The 26,836-nt window shown below is 37.4% G+C and overlaps 2 protein-coding genes across 2 annotated transcripts; both read right to left on the bottom strand.

The window, feature by feature from the left end:
- Positions 1-5,683: 5,683 nt before the first annotated feature.
- Positions 5,684-6,619, bottom strand: LOC129620509 (olfactory receptor 4N2). Its single transcript, XM_055536322.1, has one exon. The coding sequence runs from the start codon at positions 6,605-6,607 to the stop codon at positions 5,684-5,686; it is 924 nt and encodes a 307-aa protein (XP_055392297.1). The 5' UTR covers positions 6,608-6,619.
- Positions 6,620-17,428: 10,809 nt separating this feature from the next.
- LOC129620508 (olfactory receptor 4N5-like) lies at positions 17,429-18,367 on the bottom strand. The gene has a single exon (XM_055536321.1). It carries the CDS (start codon positions 18,353-18,355, stop codon positions 17,429-17,431), a length of 927 nt encoding a protein of 308 aa, XP_055392296.1. The 5' UTR covers positions 18,356-18,367.
- Positions 18,368-26,836: the final 8,469 nt, after the last annotated feature.

Below are 26,836 nucleotides of genomic sequence, written 5' to 3'. Positions count from 1 at the left end.
AGGTAGGTTGATTCCTCCAGTTCCATTCTTCTTTCTCAAGATCGCTTTGGCTATTCGAGGTTTTTTGTTTTTCCATACAAATTGTGAAATTATTTGTTCTAGCTCTGTGAAGAATGCCGTTGGTAGCTTGATAGGGATTGCATTGAATCTATAGATTGCTTTGGGTAGTATACTCATTTTCACTATATTGATTCTTCCAATCCATGAACATGGTATATTTCTCCATCTGTTAGTGTCCTCTTTGATTTCTTTCAGCAGTGTTTTATAGTTTTGTATATATAGGTCTTTAGTTTCTTTAGGTAGATATATTCCTAAGTATTTTATTCTTTCCATTGCAATGGTGAATGGAATTGTTTCCTTAATTTCTCTTTCTGTTTTCTCATTATTAGTGTATAGGAATGCAAGGGATTTCTGTGTGTTGGTTTTATATCCTGCAACTTTACTATAGCAAGGTGAAAAGGCAGCCTTCAGAATGGGAGAAAATAATAGCAAATGAAGCAACTGACAAACAACTCATCTCAAAAATATACAAGCAACTCCTACAGCTCAACTCCAGAAAAATAAATGACCCAATCAAAAAATGAGCCAAAGAACTAAATAGACATTTCGCCAAAGAAGACATACAGATGGCTAACAAACACATGAAAAGATGCTCAACATCACTCATTATCAGAGAAATGCAAATCAAAACCACTATGAGGTACCATTTCACACCAGACAGAATGGCTGCGATCCAAAAGTCTACAAGCAATAAATGCTGGAGAGGGTGTGGAGAAAAGGGAACCCTCTTACACTCTTGGTGGGAATGCAAACTAGTACAGCCACTATGGAGAACAGTGTGGAGATTCCTTAAAAAACTGGAAAGAGAATTGCCTTATGATCCAGCAATCCCACTGCTGGGCATACACACTGAGGAAACCAGAAGGGAAAGAGACACGTGTACCCCAATGTTCATCGCAGCACTGTTTATAATAGCCAGGACATGGAAGCAACCTAGATGTCCATCAGCAGACAAATGGATAAGAAAGTGGTGGTACATATACACAATGGAGTATTACTCAGCCATTAAAAAGAATACATTTGAATCAGTTCTAATGAGGTGGATGAAACTGGAGCCTATTATACAGAGTGAAGTAAGCCAGAAAGAAAAACACCAATATAGTATACTAACGCATATATATGGAATTTAGAAAGATGGTAACAGTAACCCTGTGTACTAGACAGCAAAAGAGACACTGATGTATAGAACAGTCTTATGGACTCTGTTGCAGAAGGAGAGGGTGCAACGATTTGGGAAAATGGCATTGAAACATGTATAATATCATGTATGAAACGAGTTGCCAGTCCAGGTTCGATACACGATACTGGATGCTTGGGGCTAGTGCACTGGGATGACCCAGAAGGATGGTATGGGGAGGGAGGAGGGTTCAGGATGGGGAACACATGTATACCTGTGGTGGATTCATTTTGATATTTGGCAAAACTAATACAATTTGTAAAGTTTAAAAATAAAATAAAATTTTAAAAAAATGTGGAAGATTATTTAAATAAATAATAACAAATGGTAATTGAATAATTCAGTCATTTGAGTATTGTGATCTATATTTACTTATTTAAAACATGCCTATAATATTAAGAGAAAAGGACAAATTATAAACTATATGTTTAATATGACCCGATTTTTATAAAAATAATAATGTGTTTATACATGTAAAACTGACAAAATTTTAATATTAGATGTTTCTGCATAATGGAGTTACATGAATTTTCATATTATTCTTTAATTTATTAATTTGATATTTACAAGCACCTTCTTTGTGCTAGTCAGTAGTCAAAACAAACCAATTTTTGCTTTGATGGATGTTACATACCACAATGGAAAAAGACAGACAATAAAATAAGCAAGTGCAATATATGTCCTGTTAAAAGGTAATAAGTGCTATGAACAAAAGCAATGCAGGAAAGATGGGCAGGGACTGTTCTGGGAGTGGGTGCTCAGAGAAGGTGTCACACAAAAGGTGGCCTTTGAGGACAAGTCAAATATGAGGAAATTATATAGTAAGGCTTGGCAGTATCTTGGAAAATTACCTTCTGGACAGAGGAAACATCAAGTCGAAGTTACTGGGGTGGGATTGGGAAGGATGGGCTGACATAGCTCAGGATCAGGAGGCCAGGACAACTGAACAGAAGGATTGAGATGGGATGCATTAGAATAAGGGGTCAGAGAGTAAAAAGGAGTGGGAGTTGGGGCTTATGGATAGGGTCCTATGGACATTTATAGATCACAAGAAAAGACTTAGCTCTTTAACAGCGAAGTCATCGAGGGTTTTGAGAAGACAGAGATGATGTGACTATGTTTTAACCAGATCATTCTGGACACTCTGCTGACAATAAAATAAACTGGGACAAAAACAGAAGACCAACAAAGAGGCTACAACTATCATATAGGCAAGAGATGATGGTGGTTTGAGTGTAGGTGGTAGATTTGAGGGAGAGATGATGTCATCTGGCAGTTTCATGAGAGCACTAATCCAAGCTTGTTAATAGACTGGATGTGGAACATGAGAGAAAGTATTTCTAAAATATTACAAGTCTTAGATTTGGGGCCAGAGACTGGAAAATGGAATTACAGTGAATTCCATTGGGTTGTGGGGTGGAAAGAGGGGTGCGGTGAACAGCAGAAGTCAGTCTGGGATGTCATGCATGAGGTGAAACAGGATTTGAAAGCAGAGTTGTGGCAGGGGCATAGGCTTCTGGGGAGAGGAGCATAGCATTTGTGAGAAAGATAAGTATAAAGATTATCGATAGATAGATGGGATTTAAAGCCAGGAAAGCTGGGTAGCTAAGAAGCTCTCAAAGAAGAATGAAGGAACAGCTGGTGATGTTTGGGGGAGACAAGAAAAATGGGGGGGGGGGGGCCTGGGAAGGCAGTGATCCACCGTGTTAGATGATATTCAGAGGTCAAACACAATGAGACCTGACTAACAATCATTGCTATCACTGGTGATCATGGCAAAAGTTATTTTATTGGCATGACTGGGTGAGTTGAAAAGGAAAAGCATTGAAAGCAGAGAGTATGAACAAGCCAGCCTGAGAAGATTAAAACTACATAGTGTATGGTTCCAACTGAGTGGCATTCTGTACTCAGCAAAACTATAGAGATTGTAAAAAGGTCGGTGGTTGTCAGGGGCTTGACGGGAGAAGGAAGAGAGGCAGGGACAAATAGGTGGAACACGGGATTTTTAAGGCAGCGAAACTACTCTGTATGATCCTGTAAAGGATGAACAGATGAAATGTATTTGTCAGAATTCATAGAACTGCAGAGAAAATGCAAATTCTAATATAAACTATGGATTTTATTTTTAAATAATGTATCAGTATTGGTTCATCAGTTGTTGCAGATGTACCACAGTAATGCAAGATATTAATGGGAAAAAGTATGTATATATGATGTGGAGCAGGTGATATATAGAAACTCTGTATTTTCTGCTCAACTTTACTAAAAATATAAAGCTGCTCTTTAAAAGTCTATAAATATTTCTAAACCACTCTCGAGCTTGGCTCTAAAGGGGAAGAAAAAATGAGATAAGATGTGGAAGGAGAAAGCTGACAAAAAGATTTTATTTAAGATCAAAGAAACATATGCCAAGGGGATGCAATAGGGAGGAAAAAGTTAATGGTTCATAAGAGAGAAAGGAGTAATGGTCCTTTGTAGGAAAGAGGGAATGGAATCTGATGCACAGATGGAGGAATCAACTTTTGTAGGAAAAGCATCAGTCACCCAGTCTCAGGAGAGATGGAGGTATGTGAGTAGATATAAAGGTAGCTGTGCTGTGTTTAACACTGAGTGTTTAATCGCTCAGTGTTGTGTGATTCTTTGTGACTCCATGGACTGTAGCCCGTCAAGCTCCTCTGTCCATGGGGATTCCCCAGGGAAGAATTACTGGAGGGCTTTGCTTTGCCATGCCCTACTCCAGGGGATCTTCCCAACCCAGGAATCGAACCCAGGTCTCCCGCATTGCGGGCAGATTCTTTACCAGCTGAGCCACAAGGGAATCCCAAGAGTACTGGAGTGTTAGCCTATCCCTTCTCCAGGGGATCTTCCCAACCCAGGAATCGAACCGGGATCTCCTGCATTGCAGGCAGATTCTTTACCAACTGAGCTATCAGGGAAGCCCTGATAGAGACTAGGATTGAGAAGGAGATATTTCAGAAAAAAAATGCTCTTTTCCATAATATGCATATTTTACCATGTGTGTGATTTGTATTTATTTTAAATCATATTTATATTTATATTAAATCATAAACATTTTAATTTTGATTGTTTTTAAATAAAATATAAAAATTAATCCCATGCATTTTGGTTCTAGGTTTGTTTTGGATGCTACCCATTCAGTTGTTTAAGCCATTGCCAGAGAGGCAGACCAGGAGAAGCTTCTGTTATCTAGGGGAGCTCTGATAAGTACACAGTGGCTGTGGATTATCATCTTGACCCTGGTCCTAGGCTAAAAACGGTGGTATTTTCAGACAACAGATAACAAAGGTTGTAGCAAAAACAGCTCTCTTTGTAGTCTAGGTCTCCTGTGCTGTTCTGGGAGTCATCTCTGGATATCCAGCCTATAATCTGTTCTTCCAAGCTTTGAAACTGTTTCATAAGCATGTAATTCTCTATATTAAATCATTTTTAAGTAATGAGAATGCAAAAGATTCCTGATTGATAAACCAAAGAACCATCAGGGTCACACTCAGTGTTAAGTCAATTATGGATGAAATCAATAAACAGGAGTCATAAATATCTGATAGGACTAATTATGAAGTCATGGCAAAAAAGACAGTGAAATGTTTCCATGACTTTTTTCATATGAAAATGACCTGCTTTATTTGCCTCCCTCTATGTGATTATTGAAGAAAAATTTAGTTTAATTTCTTTTGAAGATGTAAGCATAACATTTCCCTTTTAATAATATTTTCAACTCTTTGATATCTTCAGAATCATGAGTTTACAGCCCTGAATCACTTTTGAACCATACAAGAGAAATTACTCTGTTGTTTATAATGGATTCTTATTATAGTTATTATAAAATGAAGCTCTTTATATTCACTTCATAGACCCTGTCTATGTGCTGGACATTGTCAGTATCTCCAACATGAATGCTAACTGTTTATACAGTCGCTTATTATATCCCAGTCAATTTGACCTTTGCTGTGATCATCAAATATACCAAGTTCATTACTATCTTCAGATTTGTGCCATACCTGTTCCATCTGCCTTGAAGTCTCTCCCTGCCCGTGTTTGCACAGTTGGCATATTCAGTTTATCCAGATATCAGCCAAAACATCACCTCCTTTAAAGGACCTACTTCAAGACTAAAAGTAAATTCACTACCCCCATCTCACACTTGCTATCGAATATTTTGCTTTTGTTTTTAGTACCTTCAGGGATATATATCTTTTTGAAACTATACTGTTTATTTTCTACGTTATTAGCTGCCTATTCCTACTAGATTGTAACTTCAGAGGACAGTGACTTTACCTGCCTCAATAGTAGCTCTTTCTCCCAGAGCCTAGTACAGTCTCGACAAATGGGATGTGATCAATAAAAGTAGTGTTTTGAAAGTGAATACCTTCATTTCACATGAAATTCTCCAGTCATTATTTTCATATTCATTTTTCCCACTTTTTATCAGGCTAAGTGCTGACTAAACAGCCTTTTCACAGATGCTTTTACTTCCTGGTTGCGAAGAGTATAAATCACAGGGTTTAACAGAGGAAAGATCACTGTGTGGAAGAGAGAAACCACCTTATCAGCTGTGAAGGCTCTGAAGGGGCGGGTGTAGATAAAGATGCCAGGCCCAAACATGAGAAATATAACGATGATGTGGGTGGTGCATGTGGACACAGCCTTGCTCTTCCCCTCAGAGGAGGAACCATGTACACGGCAGAGGATGACTGCATAGGAGGCCAGAAGGCCCAGGAAGCAAAGCAGGGTCATCAGGCCACTGTTGAAGACCATCAGGAGCTCCACTGCAAAGGTGTCAGTGCAGGCCAGCTTGATGACCTGCGGCACATCACAGAAGAAGTTGTCCAGTCGGTTTGGACCACAGAAGGGCAAGCGGAGGATGAGGGCCACTTGGATAATGGAATGAACAAAGCCTCCAAGCCACAGAGCCAACAGTAAGGCATAGCAGGCTCTAGGGTTCATGACAGTAGAATAGTGTAAAGGACGACAGATGGCAATGTAGCGGTCAAAGGCCATCACGACAAGGAGTAATCCCTCCCCTCCTCCAAGGAAATGCAAGAAGAAGAGCTGAGTGATGCAGCCTCTATAGGAGATCACCTTCTTCTCAGAGAGGAAGTCCACCAGCATCCTGGGAGCCACAATGAAGGAGTAGGATGCATCCAGGAAGACCAGGTTGCCCAGGAAGAAGTAGAGGGGGGCTGTGAGACCGGGGTCTGACCTGATGGTGAGGATGATGAGGAAATTTCCAGGGAGGATGATGAGGTAGAAAATTAAGACTAGGGCAAACACCAGGAGCTGAATATTTTGAGACTGAGTCAGACCGGCAAGGATGAATTCTGTCACCTCCGTACTGTTCTCATTCTCCATCCTCTCTGCCTGCAGTACATAAAGACGCAGAGTTTATTGTTATTATTATTTCTCAGATCTAGACCCATGTTGCTGTCTTCCTACAAATATCTGACATATTCACCACTTCAGTTATAAACAATGTTTCAACCCTTTCCAGTATCCTGGGAAAACACTAAACATTTCCCTCTAGATTTAAAACAAACAAATCACCTTTCTCAATGCTACAGTCTTATTCCCATTCAGCCATGTTCTTCTGCGGCACTGCGGTGTACTCTCAAAGGCTAGTGTCCTGTACCTTCTTGGGATTCCTGCCTTCTTGAGTCATAGGAGAAATTTCCTGATTGAGATACAACATAACTCCAAATATCAAGATCTTGGTATTTTGGTGGTTGTACTGTGCTTGAGACTTAGCAGCTTGCTTGGAATTACACACTTTTCTCCTCGTCTTCCAACACAAACTTTTGTGGAATTTCCATTTTCTGCCTGCTAACTCTCTGCCTTGCTCTCTGTTTTCTCTTATTGTCCTCCTCTGACCTGGTGTCCTTGCATGGCTCTGACTCCAAGCTGGTCACCAGTTTCCAACAATAACTCTACTTTCCCCATCATTTAGAGGTAGGTTCCAGCTGTATCCCTGGTGAAGCATTGCTTACGTAGCCACTCCTTCCTTGAACTACACAACTTCATTACAGTCTCTCAGTTTCAATTCCTTATTGTTGTTGTTGTTCTTCGCAAAGCCGTGTCTCTTTTGCAACCCTATGGATTGTAACCTGCCATTTCCTTCTCCAGGGTATCTTCCCAACCTAGGGATCAAACCCACATCTCCTTCTTGGCAGGCGGATTCTTTACTACTAAGCCACCTGTGTAGCTCCCAATTCCTTACTACATTCTCCCAATCTCCTTCTTTCTCTGATACCAGCATGATGCCCAAGGGAGAGCCTGTCAACAAACAACAAGTCACAATACAAATTTTCCAGGATACATTTTTTAAATTAGTTATATTAACACAAAAAATCATAGCATACAGGAGAGGTAAAGAGCAATAAGATCCTATAGTCTAATCCATTCCCTTCCAAGACAAGAGAACTAAAGCTAATATGGTAGCAGCACTTAAGTTTAGAATGAGTTTTCTTTATTGTTACTATTAGCAGAAGAATGTGAGTATGTACTATTCAGTTGAAATATATAAAGAAATTATTAGCACAGATTTAATCAATGAATGCTCTTTTTGGTATACCTGAATAACTAAAAATAAGCTTAGAGGCTTAACACTGTATAATTAAAAGAACACTACTCATTGCAGGAGAGTGGAATCCAGTTTTAATGCTCAGTCTGTTAAGTGGTGTAGGCTCATTCCAGAAAGGTCAATATGATGATCCAATGAAGAGTGATAATAAAATAGTGTAAATATGTATTACATATACATAATTATGCATATATATGCACATATCACTGGTTTTTCATTCTATCTTTTCAAAATCCTGCATTTAATATGTAATATATATTAATATAATGGTATATAAACTTTATAAATATATACACATATTTAAGGCATATGCTCAAAAAAATTTTGTGGTCGATATGAAATGTTTTTAAATATGAAAATTGCTAATCTACAGAAAAATACAATGTAGTATATATTAATATTCTGCATAATATTTAACAAGCACAGTTGTCTTAAGTTCTGTGAAATATTGGATATAAAGAGGAGGATAAAAACCTTGAAAGACAAAGCTAGTGACTCAGTACTTAGAAAAGAAAGATAGGTGTGAGTAAATAAAAAAAAGAAAAGTGAAAAAACAGTAAGTCTATACAGTGCATTGTACATATTTTAGGAACATTAGAAATATCTGTTTTAAGTCTCTCTAGAGCTGAATACAATGGCTAATATATAGGTGTTATGACTATAGATGGAATTTATTAAAGTCTTATTTTAAAATATCAGCATATATATGTATACAAACACCGCATACATGTGCACACATCCACATTCACACATGCACACACAGTGGCAAAATGGGACCCACATAGAATTATAATACAATATAATATTTTGCAGAATCTCAAAATTGTAATAAAAATATTTGGTTACTTCTGAGCTTACTTAAATTTTCTCCGCCTTAGACAAACATTATCTCAATATTCATTCCATCATCTGCCTATAAAAATACACCCAGGAAAACCAGGAATATAAGTAAAGAGCCCCTTCTACTTATTCTTAGGTTTTGTGCATTCCACCGACTCACTCAGAATTGGTTATTTTATGATATGTCTGTGTTTGATGATATCTTTAAGACATTAGAGGATGTCTGACGGTTTTTTGATTGAGGGTTATAGGCTTTTCCACTCTGCCTATTTCCTCTCATTCATCTTGCTTTTTTCTCTGTTACCCAACAGACAGGATTCCACAGTACCTGACATATTTCATCCATTTTCTTTCCTTGTCCTCTTTTTATATATATATATATATATTTCTGGATCTATTATTCTGAAATTGTGGCATAGAACCAGAGACAGTGTTTCAGATGAACATTTTTCTAGCTAAGATAAAATACAATTGTGAAAAATATCCTACAAAATATGGCCCTTTTCAGAATCAGATAGTCTATGTTAGCCAGATTAGTGGGGAAAGTGTTGTCAGAAAAGGCTGAAAGAAATCTAAATTCTCACCACTATATCCCTAATCTTCCTTGGCGCTTCAGCTAATTAAGAGATGTGTCTGACTCTGGCAGTGATGATACAGTAGAAGAATAGGAAGGCCAAGGGGAGAGCCTCCCTCACTCTTAGGGCAGAGACACAAATATCATCAGGCAATGCTGTGCCTGCCTGGAGAGCAAACTGTGGTGAGACCAGCTCCTGGAGCCAGGCCTATAGAGACCCAAGGAACTTACTTCCCCATCTCTTTGAAACGTTTCTCCATGTTTCCTTCCTTATTGTCTCTCTTTTATCTTTCTCTCTCCTTTGAAAAGGGAATCTCATTGCTGTCATTCCAGTGGAACGAATATATTTAATAAAGTGTCCAAAATTTTGAGTGCAATGTCTGTAAGCATATTGGTCAAAGCTTATAAATTAAATACAAATTAACTTTTTACATATTACAAAAAATGTGAATTAGGTCAAAAACATCACCAAATATGTAATTGATACTGATTCTGATGATGAATATACAAAGCACTAAACAAGTGTGTGGGTCTTCAGCCAGGAAATACATTCATTAATAAAATATCTAATGGACAGCAGTGATATGAGGTTCAAAATTGAGGTGATGATGGTAATAATAACTCATTCAAGTAAGTTCAAATCAAAACTAGCCCTTCAAATATTTTATTAAAATAAACATAATTTATTATATAAATGTGTCTAATGAAAGGATATATTGCACTAGAGCCTTTGTCAGTGTCTTTAGGATGAACCCTGGGTGATGGTGGTTATACAAATCCAAATGTCTCATTCGGCGAAACAACTAAAGATTAAATAGCTTTCATGTAAACTTCCCAATGCAGTCAGCTGTTTGTGTATCAAGATTTTCTCAGGTTCACAACTTCCTATCTAACCATCAAAGTCCTATGTTGATGAATAATAGAATAGGGAACAGTTGAAACTATTAAATATGTTGAGTATGGAAAATAAGAGATCTGGGCTAATGTTCTGGAAACTCATAAAATCTTTTAATTATTTCTCTGGAGCCTTAGCCTTTTCATCTCTCTATCTTTCATCTAAGTTTAAAAAGAAAAGAAAATATATCAGTAATTTGCATGCTCATTGTTTTTTTTTTCTTTTTAAAACATTTGATTTTATATTTGCATATAGCTGATTGACAATATTGTGATAGTTTCAGGTGAACAGCAAAGCAACTCAGCCATAGATATATACATCAGATCAGATCAGATCAGTCGCTCAGTCGTGTCTGACTCTTTGCGACCCCATGAATTGCAGCACGCCAGGCCTCCCTGTCCATCACCAACTCCCGGAGTTCACTGAGACTCACGTCCATCGAGTCAGTGCACCCATTTACCCCCAAACTGCCCTCCCATCCAGCCTACCACATAACATTGAACAGAGTTCCCTGCACCATACCATAAGATCTTGTTGGTTATCAATTTTTAAAATGTTCCTTGGTTTTAAATCACACGCCAACTCTCTGAAAGCTATTGATCATTTCAATTATGGTAATTGAATAAAAGTGTCCACCATTAAAGTATTTCTAAGCATCAAGAAGAGATGGAAGTCTATTGGGGAGAGGGTAGAAAATGTCACACTCACGAATCAGACCTAAGCCTCTGACTATTCCTGCTCAAACTCTGACCTCTACTCCATTTCATTCCAAGGCAGCTGATGAACCAGTAGAATAGTTACAGTATTTTTTCTATTGTCCTCTTCTCATTTCTCACAAACATGAGTAGCTCCCAAACTCCAGAAATTTGAAACTCCAAGTTTTATGTTGCTCTCACAATGTTGCCAACCTCCACATTCCATAAAACATTAACTGACCATTCTTGTCATTGTTCATAAATATTTGCAATCACATAGAGAAGATTAGAATTTGAAATCTCCGTGAACTCTTTATGATGAAATGGAGAAAGTGCTTTGGAGATTTGAGACTACCACAACCCTGCTGACTATTTCCAAAGCGAGTTATTATGTCAACTGAATTTGGCAAAGAAAATACCAAAGCTTTGTAAAGGGTAAATATTTTAGAATATGTCATCTAATGCCCCAGGGGGTTAATCCTGAATTCTAACACCAAGATCCTATCAGTGAGTTGAGATAATACAACTCTGTTGGAAGCCTATTAGTTAGGTCAAAAGTAAATAGAAAGTAAAGAAAAGTTTATTTACATCTTAAAATAAAATCAAAAAGAGAAAAAGTGTAAATAAATGATGAGAGATTGTTGCTATATATACTGAGAAGGCAAGTAAGAGTCAAGATGAGGATGAAGCAGGTGAGGTATTGCCTCTGGCACAAAATTTATCCTGATACCAAATGCCTTAGTAATCAAGATGAATGCTATTTTAATGCAATATTTAAAAGCCATAGTGTAAGTTATGAACAGGATATCACTTTTTCACAATAAAGACATCAACATTACAGATTTTTCCTTTTGCCTCAGATTCCAGTATGGCCCAAAATGATGCTATTACTAATTCAGACTTTATCTAAATTTAGTATTTATTTTATCATGGTTTTTAAATTATTTTTTATTTTTTAAAATATTGAATAGACCCAAAAACATTATTCTTAATGAGTCGGACAAAGAAAGACAAATATTATATGATATGTAAAAAAGTATTACAAATTAATGTATATGCCAAACAGAGATAGACTTAAGATATAGAATATAAACTAGTGCTCACCAAAGGCAAGAGGAAAGAGAAAAGGCACATTAGTAGTATGGATTAAGAGATACAAACTATTATGTATAAAATAGATAAGCAATAAGAATATATAATACAGCACAAGGAATTATAGCCATTATATTAAAATAACTGTTAATAGAGTATAATTTATAAAGGAAATCAACTGAATATTCAATAGAAGGACTGATGGTGAAGCTGAAGCTCCAATAATTTGCCACCTGATACAGATCAGGAAGCAACAGTTAGAACTGGACATGGAACAACAGACTGTTTCCAAATAGGAAAAGGAGTACGCCAAGGCTGTATATTGTCTCCCTGATTATTTAACTTATATGCAGAGTACATTATGAGAAACGTTGGGCTGGAAGAAGCACAAGCTGGAATCAAGATTGCCAGGAGAAATATCAATAACCTCAGATATGCAGATGACACCACCTTTATGGCAGAAACTGAGGAAGATCTAAAGAGTCTCTTGATGAAAGTGAAAGTGGAGAGTGAAAAAGTTGGCTTAAAGCTCAACATTCAAAAAACGAAGATCATGGCATCTGGTCCCATCACTTCATGGGAAATAGATGGGGAAACAGTGGAAACAGTGTCAGACTTTATTTTTCTGGGCTCCAAAATCACTGCAGATGGTGACTGCAGCCATGAAATTAAAAGACACTTACTCCTTGGAAGGAAAGTTATGACCAACCTAGATAGCATATTCAAAAGCAGAGACATGACTTTGCCAACAAAGGTCCATCTAGTCAAGGCTATGGTTTTTCCAGTGGTCATGTATGGATGTGAGAGTTGGACTGTGAAGAAGGCTGAGCACGGAAGAATTGATGCTTTTGAACTGTGGTGTTGGAGAAGATTCTTGAGAGTCCCTTGGACTGCAAGGAGATCCAACCAGTCCATTCTGAAGGAGATCAGCCTTGGGATTTCTTTGGAAGGAATGATGCTAAAGCTGAAACTCCAGTACTTTGGCCACCTCATGAGAAGAGTTGACTCATTGGCAAAGACTCTGATGCTGGGAGGGATTGGGGGCAGGAGGAGAAGGGGACGACAGAGGATGAGATGGCTGGATGGCATCACTGACTCAATGGACATGAGTCTAAGTGAACTCCGGGAGCTGGTGATGGACAGGGAGGCCTGTTGTGCTGCGATTCATGGGGTCACAAAGAGTCGGACACAACTGAGCGACTGAACTGAACTGAACAAAGAACGAACTCATTGGAAAATAACATGATGCTGGGAAATATTGAGGGCAGGAGGAGAAGGGGGCAACAGAGGAAGAATTGGTTGGATGGCATCATTCACTCAATGGACATGAGTTTGAGCACACTCCAGGAGATAGTGAAGGACAGGGAAGTCTAGCCTGCTGCAGTTTATGGGGTCATGAAGAGTTAGACACAGCTTAGCGACTGAACAACAAATCTATAAAGACACTGAATCACTATGCTACATACCTGAAACTAAATAACATTGCAAGTGAACTCTTCTACAATATAAAAAATATAGAGAGAAGATAAATAATAATATCTAACTATGATGCTAAAGCTGACACTCCAGTACTTTGGCTACCTCATGCGAAGAGTTGACTCATTGGAAAAGACTCTGCTGCTGGGAGGGATTGGGAGCAGGAAGAAAAGGGGACGACAGAGGATGAGATGGTTGGATGGCATCACTGACTCGATGGACGTGAGTCTGAGTGAATTCCAGAAGTTGGTGATGGACAGGGAGGCCTGGTGTGCTGGGATTCATAAGGTCGCAAAGAGTTGGACACGACTGAGCGACTGAACTGAACTGAACTATACTTTGCCTAGTGTTTTAGAGAGTTAAATCCTTTTCCTCTATATAACAGGTAGAATGAGGATCTAATCTTTCAGATTCTTTCAAAGGGTAATTGAAGTGGAGCTTGAAATCATCTTTAATTATATGGAATTTAGTCAAGAGTAGTTTTACCTTCAGTGTCTTGCCACTGCTACCAAAGAACCTATATCTTCAATTTTGTCAGAACTGAAATGATTTTGAGCCATAATTCTTATAGTTTTGTTGCCCTTATGGCAATTCTGATATTCAAGCTGGTTTTAGAAAAGGCAGAGGAACCAGAGATCAAATTGCCAACATCCACTGAATCATGGAAAAAACAAGAGAGTTCCAGAAAAACATCTATTTCTGCTTTATTGACTATGCCAAAGCCTTTGACTGTGTGGATCACAATAAACTGGAAAATTCTGAAAGAGATGAGAATACCAGAACACCTGATCTGCCTCTTGAGAAACCTGTATGCAGGTCAGGAAGCAACAGTTAGAACTGGACATGGAACAACAGACTGGTTCCAAATAGGAAAAAGAGTTCGTCAAGGCTGTATATTGTCACCCTGTTTATTTAATTTATATGCAGAGTACATCATGAGAAACGCTGGGCTGGAAGAAGCACAGGCTGGAAGCAAGATTGCCGGGAGAAATATCAATAACCTCAGATATGCAAATGACACCACCCTTATGGCAGAAAGTGAAGAGGAACTCAAAAGCCTCTTGATGACAGTGAAAGTGGAGAGTGAAAAAGTTGGCTTAAAGCTCAACATTCAGAAAACGAAGATCATGGCAACCAGTCCCACCACTTCATGGGAAATAGATGGGGAAACAGTGGAAACAGTGTCAGACTTTATTTTTCTGGGCTCCAAAATCACTACAGATGGTGACTTCAGCCATGAAATTAAAAGACACTTACTCCTTGGAAGGAAAGTTATGACTAACCTAGATAGCATATGAAAAGCAGAGACATTACTTTGCCAACAAAGGTTCAAGTCAAGGCTATGGTTTTTTCTGTGGTCATGTATGGATGTGAGAGTTGGACTGTGAAGAAGGCTGAGTGCTGAAGAATTGATGCTTTTAAACTGTGGTGTTGGAGAAGATTCTTGAGAGTCCCTTGGACTGCAAGGAGATCCAACCAGTCCATTCTGAAGGAGATCAGCCTTGGGATTTCTTTGGAAGGAATGATGCTAAAGCTGAAACTCCAGTACTTTGGCCACCTCATGAGAAGAGTTGACTCATTGGCAAAGACTCTGATGCTGGGAGGGATTGGGGGCAGGAGGAGAAGGGGACGACAGAGGATGAGATGGCTGGATGGCATCACTGACTCAATGGACGTGAGTCTGAGTGAACTCCGGGAGTTGGTGATGGACAGGGAGGCCTGGTGTGCTGGGTTTCATGGGGTCGCAAGGAGTCAGACACAACTGGGCGACTGATCTGATCTGATCTGATGGCAATTCTCTAGGTATCAACATCAAATACTATAATGATGGCTGAGAATATGCATCAGCCAATGTGAAGTGAAAGTCCCTCAGTCGTATCTGACTCTATGACCCCACTGACTATACAGTCCATGGAATTCTCCAAGCCAGAATACTGGAGTGGGTAGCCTTTTCCTTCTCAAGGGGATCTTCCCAACCCAGGGATCGAACCCATGTCTCCAGCATTGCAGGTGGATTCTTTACCAACTGAGCTATTAGTGAAGCCAGCAGTAAGCATTGATTTTCATTTCTTCCTCCATTTCTCCTTTTCTGAGCAAATTATTGGTATAGGTGTCAGTGGCAGTGGGGGAGAAATTCATGAGTGAGCTATCTATTTTTGTGTTTGGAGCTTTCTCAGATGCTAATCTGTCCACATCCCACATATCATAAAAGGGTTACCTTATTTTTCCTCTCGCCTCTACAAAATATCTCAGTCCATGTCAGGATCACACCACTATATCCCCATATCCGTCCTAGGTACTTGCCTGCAGTTATGGAGCTACCATAGCTCTCTGCTCTTCTACACAGGCTCTGCCTTTCTCTGGAGCTCAACACAAAGGCTTATTTGCTTCATCCACTCTCTGATGGCCTCATAGAAAAGTGTAATTATTATTTTCTACTTATTTTTTTTTAATTTTATTTTATTTTTAAACTTTACATAATTGTATTGGTTTTGCCAAATATCAAAATGAATCCGCCACAGGGGGAACACATGTATACTTTTATTTTTTAATATAAATTTATTTATTTTAATTGGAGGCTAATTACTTTACAATATTGTATCGGTTTTGCCATACATTGACATGAATCCACCACGGGTGTACATGTGTTCCCCATCCTGAACTCCCCTCCCACACCCTCCCCATACCATGCCTCTGGGTCATCCCAGTGCATCAGCCCCAAGCATCCTGTATCATGCATCAAAACTGGACTGGCAATTTTCTATTTTCTACTTTTCTTATTGTTGATAACATATGAACAACATTCTTCTACAAGCTAACCAGAATCAGTGGTCTTTATTCTCATGGTTTGTTTTTGAGAATAAAATTATTTTTATGTTTATAATTCTTTCCATTTCTCCCTGTTAACTGAAGATTCATTTCAGTTGTCCATATTTTCTTCTTCTTTATCTATTTCATTGTTTTTGTTGTTCAGTCTCCAAGTCGTGTCCAACTCTGCAACCCCATGGACTGCAGCACACCAGGCCTCTATTTCATATTCACCTATTAATTTTTTATGTGTTTAATGAATTAATTTCTCATTTATATAAATTTCCTTAACAGCTTTTTTACTTTAATTTTATGCATGGATGGTCCTTTATACCATCCTCAGTTAAGGAGGAAACCTCTATAATTATACAGAAACAAACTCACACATCCACATGGATTGGGCAGATTTTCATAGCTCTTTGCCTTTTGGCCACACATATATTTGTTAACATGTCAAATGTAGCAGTTTTTCTTTTCAATTTTTTTCCATTAATCATAATCAAGAAGCTCTGAAAACAATCAAGTGAAATAATTGCATGACATTTTTTTCCATAAGACCAGTTATTTTGTTTTCTTATCCTGCTACCAAATTTGGGTGAAGGATGAAAATATATGTATTTCAAGAATTTCAGGATTTTTAAATTGTTCAAAATAGGACTGTAACATAACATATGACTTGTGAAGATTCATTGTCCTTACTGGTCTTTGCCCAGAATCTTGATAATGTTGTTCTAAATAATAAAAGAACAATTGTGAATGAATCACTCACCTGCTTAAAATATTAAGATGAATTCTTACTTCAAATAGAATAGAATAAAACTTTTTATTTTGGTGTAAAAAGCATTATTTATATGACACTCTAGCCATATATAACTTAAGAACTAAATCTATCACACTTATTCCTTACTCAAACCAGGCTGGTATTTCCTTTATGTTCTTGAATAAGATAGCATGTTTGTTTTCTTGTTATTATAACTTTCCCATATTGAGAACAATGGTACCTGGCAATGGGAGGCACTCAATGAAAAACAATATATATTTTTTTACTTTTCTTTTTTTTAAATATTTTATTTTATTTTTTAACTTTACAATATTGTATTGGTTTTGCCATACATCAACATGAATCCGCCACAGGTATACATGTGGATATTTTTTAAATAAGTGAATGATTTTCAGCCAGAATTTCCCCTTCAAGACTTCTTATTATAAAGTCCATTCAACAAACCATGTGTTGACTCAATATCTTCCTCATGGAAGCTTTTACTTCCTGGTTGCGAAGGGTATAAATCACAGGATTCATCAAAGGAAAGATCACTGTGTGGAAAAAGGAAACCACTTTGTCTGCTGATAAGGCTGTGAAGGGACGAGTGTAGATAAAGATGGCAGGCCCAAACATGAGAAGTATAACGATGATGTGGGTGGTGCATGTGGACACAGCCTTACTCTTCCCCTCAGAGGAGGAGCCATGTACACGGCAGAGGATGACTGCATAGGAGGCCAGAAGGCCCAGAAAGCACAGCAGGGTGAGCAGGCCACTGTTGAAGACCATCAGGAGCTCCACCACAAAGGTGTCAGTGCAGGCCAGCTTGATGACCTGCGGCACATCACAGAAGAAGTTGTCCAGTCGGTTTGGACCACAGAAGGGCAAGCGGAGGATGAGGGCCACTTGGATAATGGAATGAACAAAGCCTCCAAGCCACTGAGCCAACAGCAAGGCATAGCAGGCTCTAGGGTTCATGACAGTAGAATAGTGTAAAGGACGACAGATGGCAATGTAGCGGTCAAAGGCCATCACAATAAGAAGTAGCATCTCCCCTCCTCCAAGGAAGTGCAAGAAGAAGAGCTGAGTGATGCAGCCTCTATAGGAGATCACCTTCTTCTCAGAGAGGAAGTCCACCAGCATCCTGGGAGCCACAATGAAGGAGTAGGATGCATCCAGGAAGGCCAGGTTGCCCAGGAAGAAGTAGAGGGGGGCTGTGAGACCAGGGTCTGACCTGATGGTGAGGATGATGAGGAAATTTCCAGGGAGGATGATGAGGTAGAAAATTAAGACTAGTGTGAAGACCAGGAGCTGTATATTTTGAGACTGAGTCAGACCAGCAAGGATAAATTCAGTTACCACAGTACTGTTCTCTCTCTCCATTGTCTCTGCCTGAAGTACATAAAGAAGCAGAGTTTATTGTTATTACACTTTCTTACATCTAGACTTGGATTGTTTTCTAGGTAAAAATATCTGACAAACTCACCACGTTAGTTATAAACAATATGTCTTAAGTAATTTTTTGGAACATGTACAAAGAGACACAAAAACCTTGACAAAATGCTAGTGACTTAGTCACTAGGAAAGAAAGACACAAAGAGAGAAGTATGAGGGAAAAATAAGAGGAACGTAATAGGAAAAAACAAGCAAACAAAACAATATGTACAGTGGTTTGCTATGGTATATATTTTAAGAAATATTAAAAATATCTGCTTTACATCTCTCAAGAACTGAATGGAATGACTAATATACAGGTACTACCATCCACAGATGGAATTTTTGAAAATCTTCCTTTAAAATATCAGCGTATATATGTATAGAAACACTGCATGTATGCATGCATGCACACACACACACACACGCTCAGAGGCAAAGTGAGACTTACACAAAATTGTAATAAAAAAATATCTTGTAGGGCCTCCAGTTAGCCTCTCTGCTTACTTCTTAACTTGTCTCTACTTCCACAGACCCTTATCTCAATATTCATTCCATCACCTGTAAATAAAAATACACCCAAGAAACCCAGGAATGTAGGTGAAGAGTTCCCTCTATTTCCTCTTAGGTTCACTGCATCCCACAAGCTCACTCAGAGTTGATGTGAGTGATGTGTCATTTCATGATGTGTCAGCGTTTGATGATATCCCTAAGACATGAGAAGATTTCTGAATGTTTTTATAATTGAGAGTTATAGGCTCTCCCACTCTGCCTATTTCTTGTCATCTCTGCTTTTTCACTATTTTCCAACAAAAGGATTCCATGCTATCTGACATATTTGATCCATTCTCTTCCCATATCCTGTTCTTGTCTATGTATTTCCCTGACTGTGATTCCAAAATGGTGCTTCGCATCAATCCAAAGACTATGTATCAGGTGAACATTTCTCTAAGTAAAATAAAATACATTTCCAAAAAAAATACATACAAATTATGACCATCATCAGAATAAAAAATTATATGTTAGCCACATTAGTGGGAAAACTGTTGCCAGGCTGAGGATGTCCCTGGTGGCTCACTGGTAAAGAATCTGTGTACCAATGCAGGAGACATGAGTTTGATCTCTGGCTCAACATGCTGCTGTGTATCTAAGCCCGTGTACAACTACTGAGCCTGTGCTCTAGAGAAAAGTACCACAACTACTGAGCCTACACGCCACGACTACTGAAGCCCAAATACCCTAGAGCCTATACTCCACAACAGGAGAAGTCACCATTGTGAGAAGCCCATGTACCTCCCTCAATTCAAGCAGAGTAGACCCTGCTTGCTGAAGCTAGAGAAAAGCCCACATAGCAATGAAGACTTAACACAGCCAAAAATAAATAAATAAATAAAGTTATTTTGAAAAAAGAGCACAAGAATCTTGAAAAAATATATATTTTAAAAAATAAAAAAGGAAGAGGCTGAAAGAGAAATCTAAATTCTCATCACTATATCCCTAATCTTTAGCCCTTCAGCTAATTAAGAGATGTGTCTGACTCTGGCAGTGATGACACAGTAGAGGAATAGGAAGGCCAGGGAGACAGCCTCCTTCACTCTTTGGGCAGAGACACAAACATCATCAGGCAACGCTGTACCTGCCTTGAGGGCAAACTGTGGTCAGACCAGCTCCTGGAGCTAGACGTTCCCCATCTCTGAACATTTCTTCATGCTTCCTTTCTCATTCTCTCTCTTTTCTCTTTCTCTCCCTTTTTATTCATCAAGAAGCCTTTCATTTCCTAGTTTATTTTATAAGCTCAATTGCAGTTTGTTTTTCCCCTATTGATTTATTGTCTCTCATTTGCTCCTAATTTTCTTGACTTTTTATTTTGCTTTCTTTAAATCTCACTCTTTATCATTTTCTCTTCTTTCTTCCATTCTTTTATTCAGATCCTTTCATGCTGAAAGGTTTTCACTCTCTCCACTTCTCATGTTCATTGTTACTCCTTTATGTGTCATGTCTGTCTTGCTATTTTATTTTAAAGAGCATCACTGTTGTTTCCTTTCAAGCAAAAATGAGCAATGTGTATGCTTTCCATCATCTTCCATTCTAAACATTTGGTCTACAAAAGAATAATTCAGTATGGAGTACTAACCATTTCCCCAGATTTCAGGGAGAAATATCAATAACCTCAGATATGCACCACACTTATGGCAGAAAGCAAAGAACTAAAAAGCCTCTTGATGAAAGTGGAAAAAGGAGAGTGAAAAAGTTGGCTTAAAGCTCAACATTCAGAAAACTAAGATCATGGAATCCTGTCCCATCACTTCATGGCAAATAGATGGGGAAACAGGGGAAACAGTGGCAGATTTTTTTTTTTAGCTCCAAGATGACTGCAGGTGGTGACTCCAGCCATAAAATTAAAAGACTCTTACTCCTTGAAAGAAACGTTATGACCAACCTAGATGGCATATTCAAAAGCAGAGACATTACTTTGCCAACAAAGGTCTGTCTAGTCAAGGCTATAGTTTTTCCAGTAGTCATGTATGGATATGAGAGTTGGACTGTGAAGAAAGCTGAGCGCCAAAGAATTGATGCTTTTGAAGTGTGGTGTTGGAGAAGACTCTTGAGAGTCCCTTGGACTGCAAGGAGATCCAACCAGTCCATTCTGAAGGAGATCATTCCTGAATACTCATTGGAAGGACTGATGCTGAAGCTGAAACTCCAATACTTTGACCACCTGATGCAAAGAACTGACTCATTTGAAAAGACCCTGATGCTGGGAAAGATCGAAGGCAGGAGGAGAAGGGGATGACAGAGGATGAGAAGGTTGGATGGCATCACCGACTAAATGGACATGAGTTTGAGTAAACCACAGGAGTTGGTGATGGACAGGGAAGACTGGCACGCTGCAGTCCATGGGGTCGCAAAGAGTCGGACATGACTAAGTGACTGAACTGAACTAACCATTTTCTCTTGAATGAAGACATTTCTTTTCAATTTACAAAACCTGAACCATTCATTAACTGCTATCCATTTCCTCATTTTTTTCTGCGTGTAAATGAACCTGATAAAATGAGTTGATTACCTTTCTTAAGAAAAATAAATCTCATTACTATCTCTCTAATGAAATGAATATATTTAACAATATTTCCAAAGCTTTGAGTACAACATCTGTCATCATATTAATTGAAGCTTGTAAATTATTTAAACATGTATTAACAAGTTTACATATTCTGAAAAATGTCGCTTAGGCGACATGATCAAATGTTTAATTGATACTTATGCTAATAATGAATATATAAACCATCAAACAAATGAATGCACCTTCAATAAGGAATTCCCTCATCAATAGAACAGATTGATTATAAATTACCTATATATATCCTTCAAATGCTAACTTTCTAGACAATGTCCTAACTGAATTTGATTTTGAATCATTTTATCTGATTATGATGACTCGGCTCAGCAATTCATTAACTCTTGACCCTGGACAAGTCACTTAGATTTCAGAAATCTGAATTTTCATTCAAGAAATAGAATAATGTGTTGACTCTGACAGGGATTATATCAGGATCAAGTTGAGCTGTTGATGGTAGTAATAGCTCATTTAAGTAAGTTTAAAGAAGAGCTAAAAACCTGGAAAATATTTAGACATTAAATGGTACCTCTAATGAATGGACACATTGCCACTGGAGCCTCTGTAAATGTCTTTAGGATGAACTCTGGGTGATGGTAGCTGCACAAATCTGAGTGATTAAATAGAGATAAGAAACTGTGGAGGTGAAAAAGACTTCATATAAAATTCCTGTTTTTACAGGAAACTATTCTCCGTTTCACAACTTTCTATCTAACCATCAAAAACCCTGTTTTGATAAATAACAGAATCACAGGCAACACAAGAATTTCTCAAATATGTTGAGTATGGAAAATAAGATCTGGGCTAATGTTCTGCAAAACATAAAATCTGTGAAGCTTTTCTCTGGAACCCTTGGCCTACCCTCTTTGCATCTTCTTCATCTGTACTGTAAAAAGAAAAGAAAATATATCAGTCATTTACATGCTTCTTGGTTTTAAATGAAATGTCAACTCTGAAAGCGAATGATCATTTCACATAATTATGGAAATAGAATGAAAGTGTTTGTCCACCATTAAAGTAATTCTTTCAATTATCAAAAATAAAAGGAAATCTATTGGGGAGAGGGTAGAAAATGCCACAGTCATGAATTTAGACCTAAGCCTCTGAATATTCCTGCTCAAACTCTGACCTTTAGTCCATTGCATTTCAAGGCAGCCAATGAACCAGCAGGATAGTTACAGTGTTTTTCTATTGTCCTCGCCTTCTTGTTTCTCAAAAATATGAATAGCTCCCAAACTTCAGAAATCTGAATCTCCAGGTTTTACACAACTCTCATAATGTTGCCTTCCTCCCCATTCCCATAAAACATTAACTGACCATCCTTGTCATTGTTCATAAATATTTGTCATCACATAGAGAACATTAGATTTTGAAATCTCTCTTTATGATGCAATGGAGAAAGTGCTTTGGAGATTTGAGACTGCCACAACCCTGCTGACTATTTCCAAAGGGAGTGATTAGATTGTCAACTGAATTTGGCAAGGAAAATACCAGAGCTTTGTAAAGGGCAAATATTTTAGAATATGTCATCTACTGTTAATCCTGAATTCTAATACCAAAATCCTATCAGTGACTGAAATAGTACAACCTTGTTTGGAAGTCTATTAGATCAAAAGTAAACAGAAAGTTAAGAAAAGTTTATTTACATCTTACATAATATCAAAAAGAGAAAAAAATGTAAATAAATGATGAGAGATTGTTGATATGTATACCAAGGAAGCAAGCAGAATCAGGTTGAGGATGAGACATGTGAATTATTGCCTCAGGTGCAAAATTTACCCTGATACTAAAACCCTAGTAATCAAGGTAAATAAAAATTTAGTGCAATGTTTAAAAGTCAGAGTTAATGTAAAAATTATGAACAAGAATATCAATTTTTCAAAATAAAGACACCAACATTACAAATGTTTCCTTTTATCTCAGGTTCCAGTATGGCTCAAAATGGCACTATTACTAACCCAGCATTTATTTAAAATTTAGTGTTTATTTTGTTTATCACAGTTTTGTAAAATTAAGTTTGTTTTTTTACAATATCAAGTAGACCTAGAGAATACTATGCTTAGTGAAATGTCAGACAAATACTGTATCATATAATTTATATGTAGAATGTTAACTACTAATGAATGTTTATGCTAAACAGAAACAAACTCACAAATATAGAGCACAAACTAGTGGATATCATAGGGACAGGGCAGATTAGGGGTATGGGATTAGAAGATACAAACTCATATGTATAAAATAGATTAGCAACAGGATATATGGTATAGCACAGGGAATTATAGCCATTATCTTGAAATAACTTTTAATGGTGTGTATCTGAATCAGTATGCTATACACTTGAAACTAATAAAATACTGTCAATTGACCCCACTTCAAAAATTTGATTAGAATATTGTTTATTACTAAATTTTTGTCACTCCCTTAGATTTTGCCCTCAAGGCATATGCATTACTCATTCCTCTATCTTCACCATCATTCTGACCCTAAAAGCAAATAATGTGGTTAAGTCAGTAATGAGTATGTAAGATTCAGCATGTTGCTGGTTCCTGGTGATGTAGACATAGCAGACAGAATATGAACAATGCTCATGAAGATATTCAAAGCCTAGTGCTTCTTAGAAAAAAGAACTGTGTGGTGTAAAATGTATCACTTCCTCAAAGGTGAGTGACCTCCTAAATAGGATATGAAAAAATGTATCCTGATCTTGGTATACCAAGAGAGCTTGTTTACTCACTTTCTCTTTCCTCAGCTAAAACAAGATGTGGAGAGGTATTTTTTTTTTCACTGACTACTACTAAAATAAAAAATTAATTAAAGTTCAGAGTAATTAAATGCAACTTAATTTAGTCTTTTTATATCTGGTTGTTGTATTCATTGTTTTGCTTTAAAAGGAAATCTGACTTTGTGTGTCACTTCAAAACCAAATCACTAAACACACATTTTTGTAAACTAAATAAAATTCATAATCAAATATGTATTTGTTCTAATCTGTTTTCATCTCAAAGACATAGTATGAGAAATAAAAAAAAGAGAAGAGAGAAAAAATAAAGAAGTACAAGGTTAGAATGACCAAAACAGAACAAGAAAACAAGGAAAAGAAAGACTCATGGAGACATAAATGGAAAGACAATTATAAAATTTTCGAAGGTCAAGAGACAAAGAGACATTGGTCTGTAATACACGTTTCACAAATCCACAAACTACAAAAGGAAACCAGTGATAAAGAGGCCTGTATATAGGAAAAAGAAAGAAAAAGAAAATACACAGGGTTAGATATGCACTTAAGTGGAATAAGAGCCCCACCTTGAAGTAGGTTAGAGTTCTGCCCCTCAAAAGTCTTTGAAAATTGTGATTTTTTCCATAATTATAAACATAATCTGAGGCTTTCCTCACTTCTTAACCTTCATCCCAATATGTAAGACAAAATTTATATGAAGATCTAAGCTAGTTCTTAGAGGCTTTTTAAAATGGGAACTTTTATTTATCTCTGGTACTGAGTTTTTTGACACATCCTTAGATTTTGCACTGAACTCAATTAACTTATTGGGTGTCTCCCCTGAGCCTGGCAGTATTGTGTCAACGGTACAGTACAGACAAGACAAAAGTCCTTTTCTTTAGAATTTTACGTTCTAATTCAGGGAGACAGACAATGAGCAAACAAGCAGGAAAGAAAACATCAGATAGTAATGAGTGTTAGAAAGGAAATATAGCAGAATGTGAGTTGGAGAGAGCTTGGGAAAGAGATTGGTGTTTTAGAAAGGATGGTCAGAGAGGATCTTTCTGAGGAGGTTTCATTAAAGTAAAAGCTGAGGGTCTAAAAGAAACCATTCCAGTAAGTGGTCATCAAAAAGAAGGTAAAGGAGAACAGTGTGCAAAGTCACTGAAGAATCAAACTCCCTTCCTGTGCTGAAACAGTAAGAGGCAAGACTGGAAAAGTGGGTAATTTCTAACAGATTATATTTTATTAAGTTTACAATTCATTGGAAGAAATTCAGGAGATAATCCATGAGACTGCTGTTTTACACTACACATAAAGGATATATCTAACTGATGATAAAATTGACAACTTCTCAGCTATGTTGTGGAGAAGGCAATGGCACCCCACTCCAGTACTCTTGCCTGGAAAATCCCATGGACAGAGGAGCCTGGTAGGCTGCAGTCCCTGGGGTCACTAAGAGTCAGACACGACTGGGCGACTTCACTTTCACTTTTCACTTTCATGCATTGGAGAAGAACATGGCAACCCACTCCAGTGTTCTTGTCTGGAGAATCCCAGGGACGGCGGAGCCTGGTGGGCTGCCGTCTATGGGGTCGCACAGAATCAGACGTGACTAAAATGACTTAGCAGCAGCAGCAGCAATGTTGAGCTATTATTGCTGTGTCCTGTAGATATATCATGAGAATTTTTCAATATTTTTCAAAAGTATACTCTTATGTTTTAAATTCAAAACTCATGATGGCATTCAACATGACAGGTATTAATCTGATAGATTTATTCTGGGACATAGGACAAATTTCAAACTTTTAAAAACTGGAATCATATCAAATATGTTCTTAGACTACAATAGAATTAAACTAGAAATGTATTAGGCATATTCTCAAAACTTTAGGAAAAAACACACTGAATAACCCATGAGTAAGAAAATCAAAGTTGAAATTAGAATATATTATTAATGGAATGCAAATGAGAACAACATAAAAAATATGCAATATGTAGATAAAGTAGTGCTGAGAGGGAAATTTGTAGCAGCAACTGATCTTATTTAAAAGGTTTATAAGAAAGAATTTAAATCAATAATTTAATCTCCAAGTTTAGGAAAAAAATATAAAATTAAATCCAAAGAAAGAAGAAACTAAATAATATAGGTAAAGGAAGAAATATATAAATTTCTTAAATAGAGAAAAATAAATGAACCCAAAAGCTAGTTCCTTGTAAAGAACAATAAAATTCAGAAAAATTTAGCCACATTTTCAAGGGGAAAAAGAGATTACACAAACTAATAATATCAGGAGTTAAAAAAACAATTATTATGATTATTACATAAATTTAAAGAATGCTAATAGAACATTCTGAGCAATTTCATGCCAATAAATTTGATAACTTAGCTTGAATGCACAAAATCCTAAAACCATTAATTACCAAAACTAACTCAAGAACAAACAGATAACTTGAATTGCTGTATATTTACTAAAGAAATTTAATTTGTACTTTAAAATCTTCCCACAAAGGAAGCTTCAGACCCAGTTGCTCATCTGATGTATCTGCCAAACAGTTATTCAAGATATAATCAAATAAGAAATAATCAAACTCT

This window comes from Bubalus kerabau, chromosome 10 (assembly GCF_029407905.1).
Source record: "Bubalus kerabau isolate K-KA32 ecotype Philippines breed swamp buffalo chromosome 10, PCC_UOA_SB_1v2, whole genome shotgun sequence".
Lineage (NCBI taxonomy): Eukaryota > Metazoa > Chordata > Mammalia > Artiodactyla > Bovidae > Bubalus > Bubalus kerabau.
This window is presented reverse-complemented; position numbering and strand designations above follow the sequence as displayed.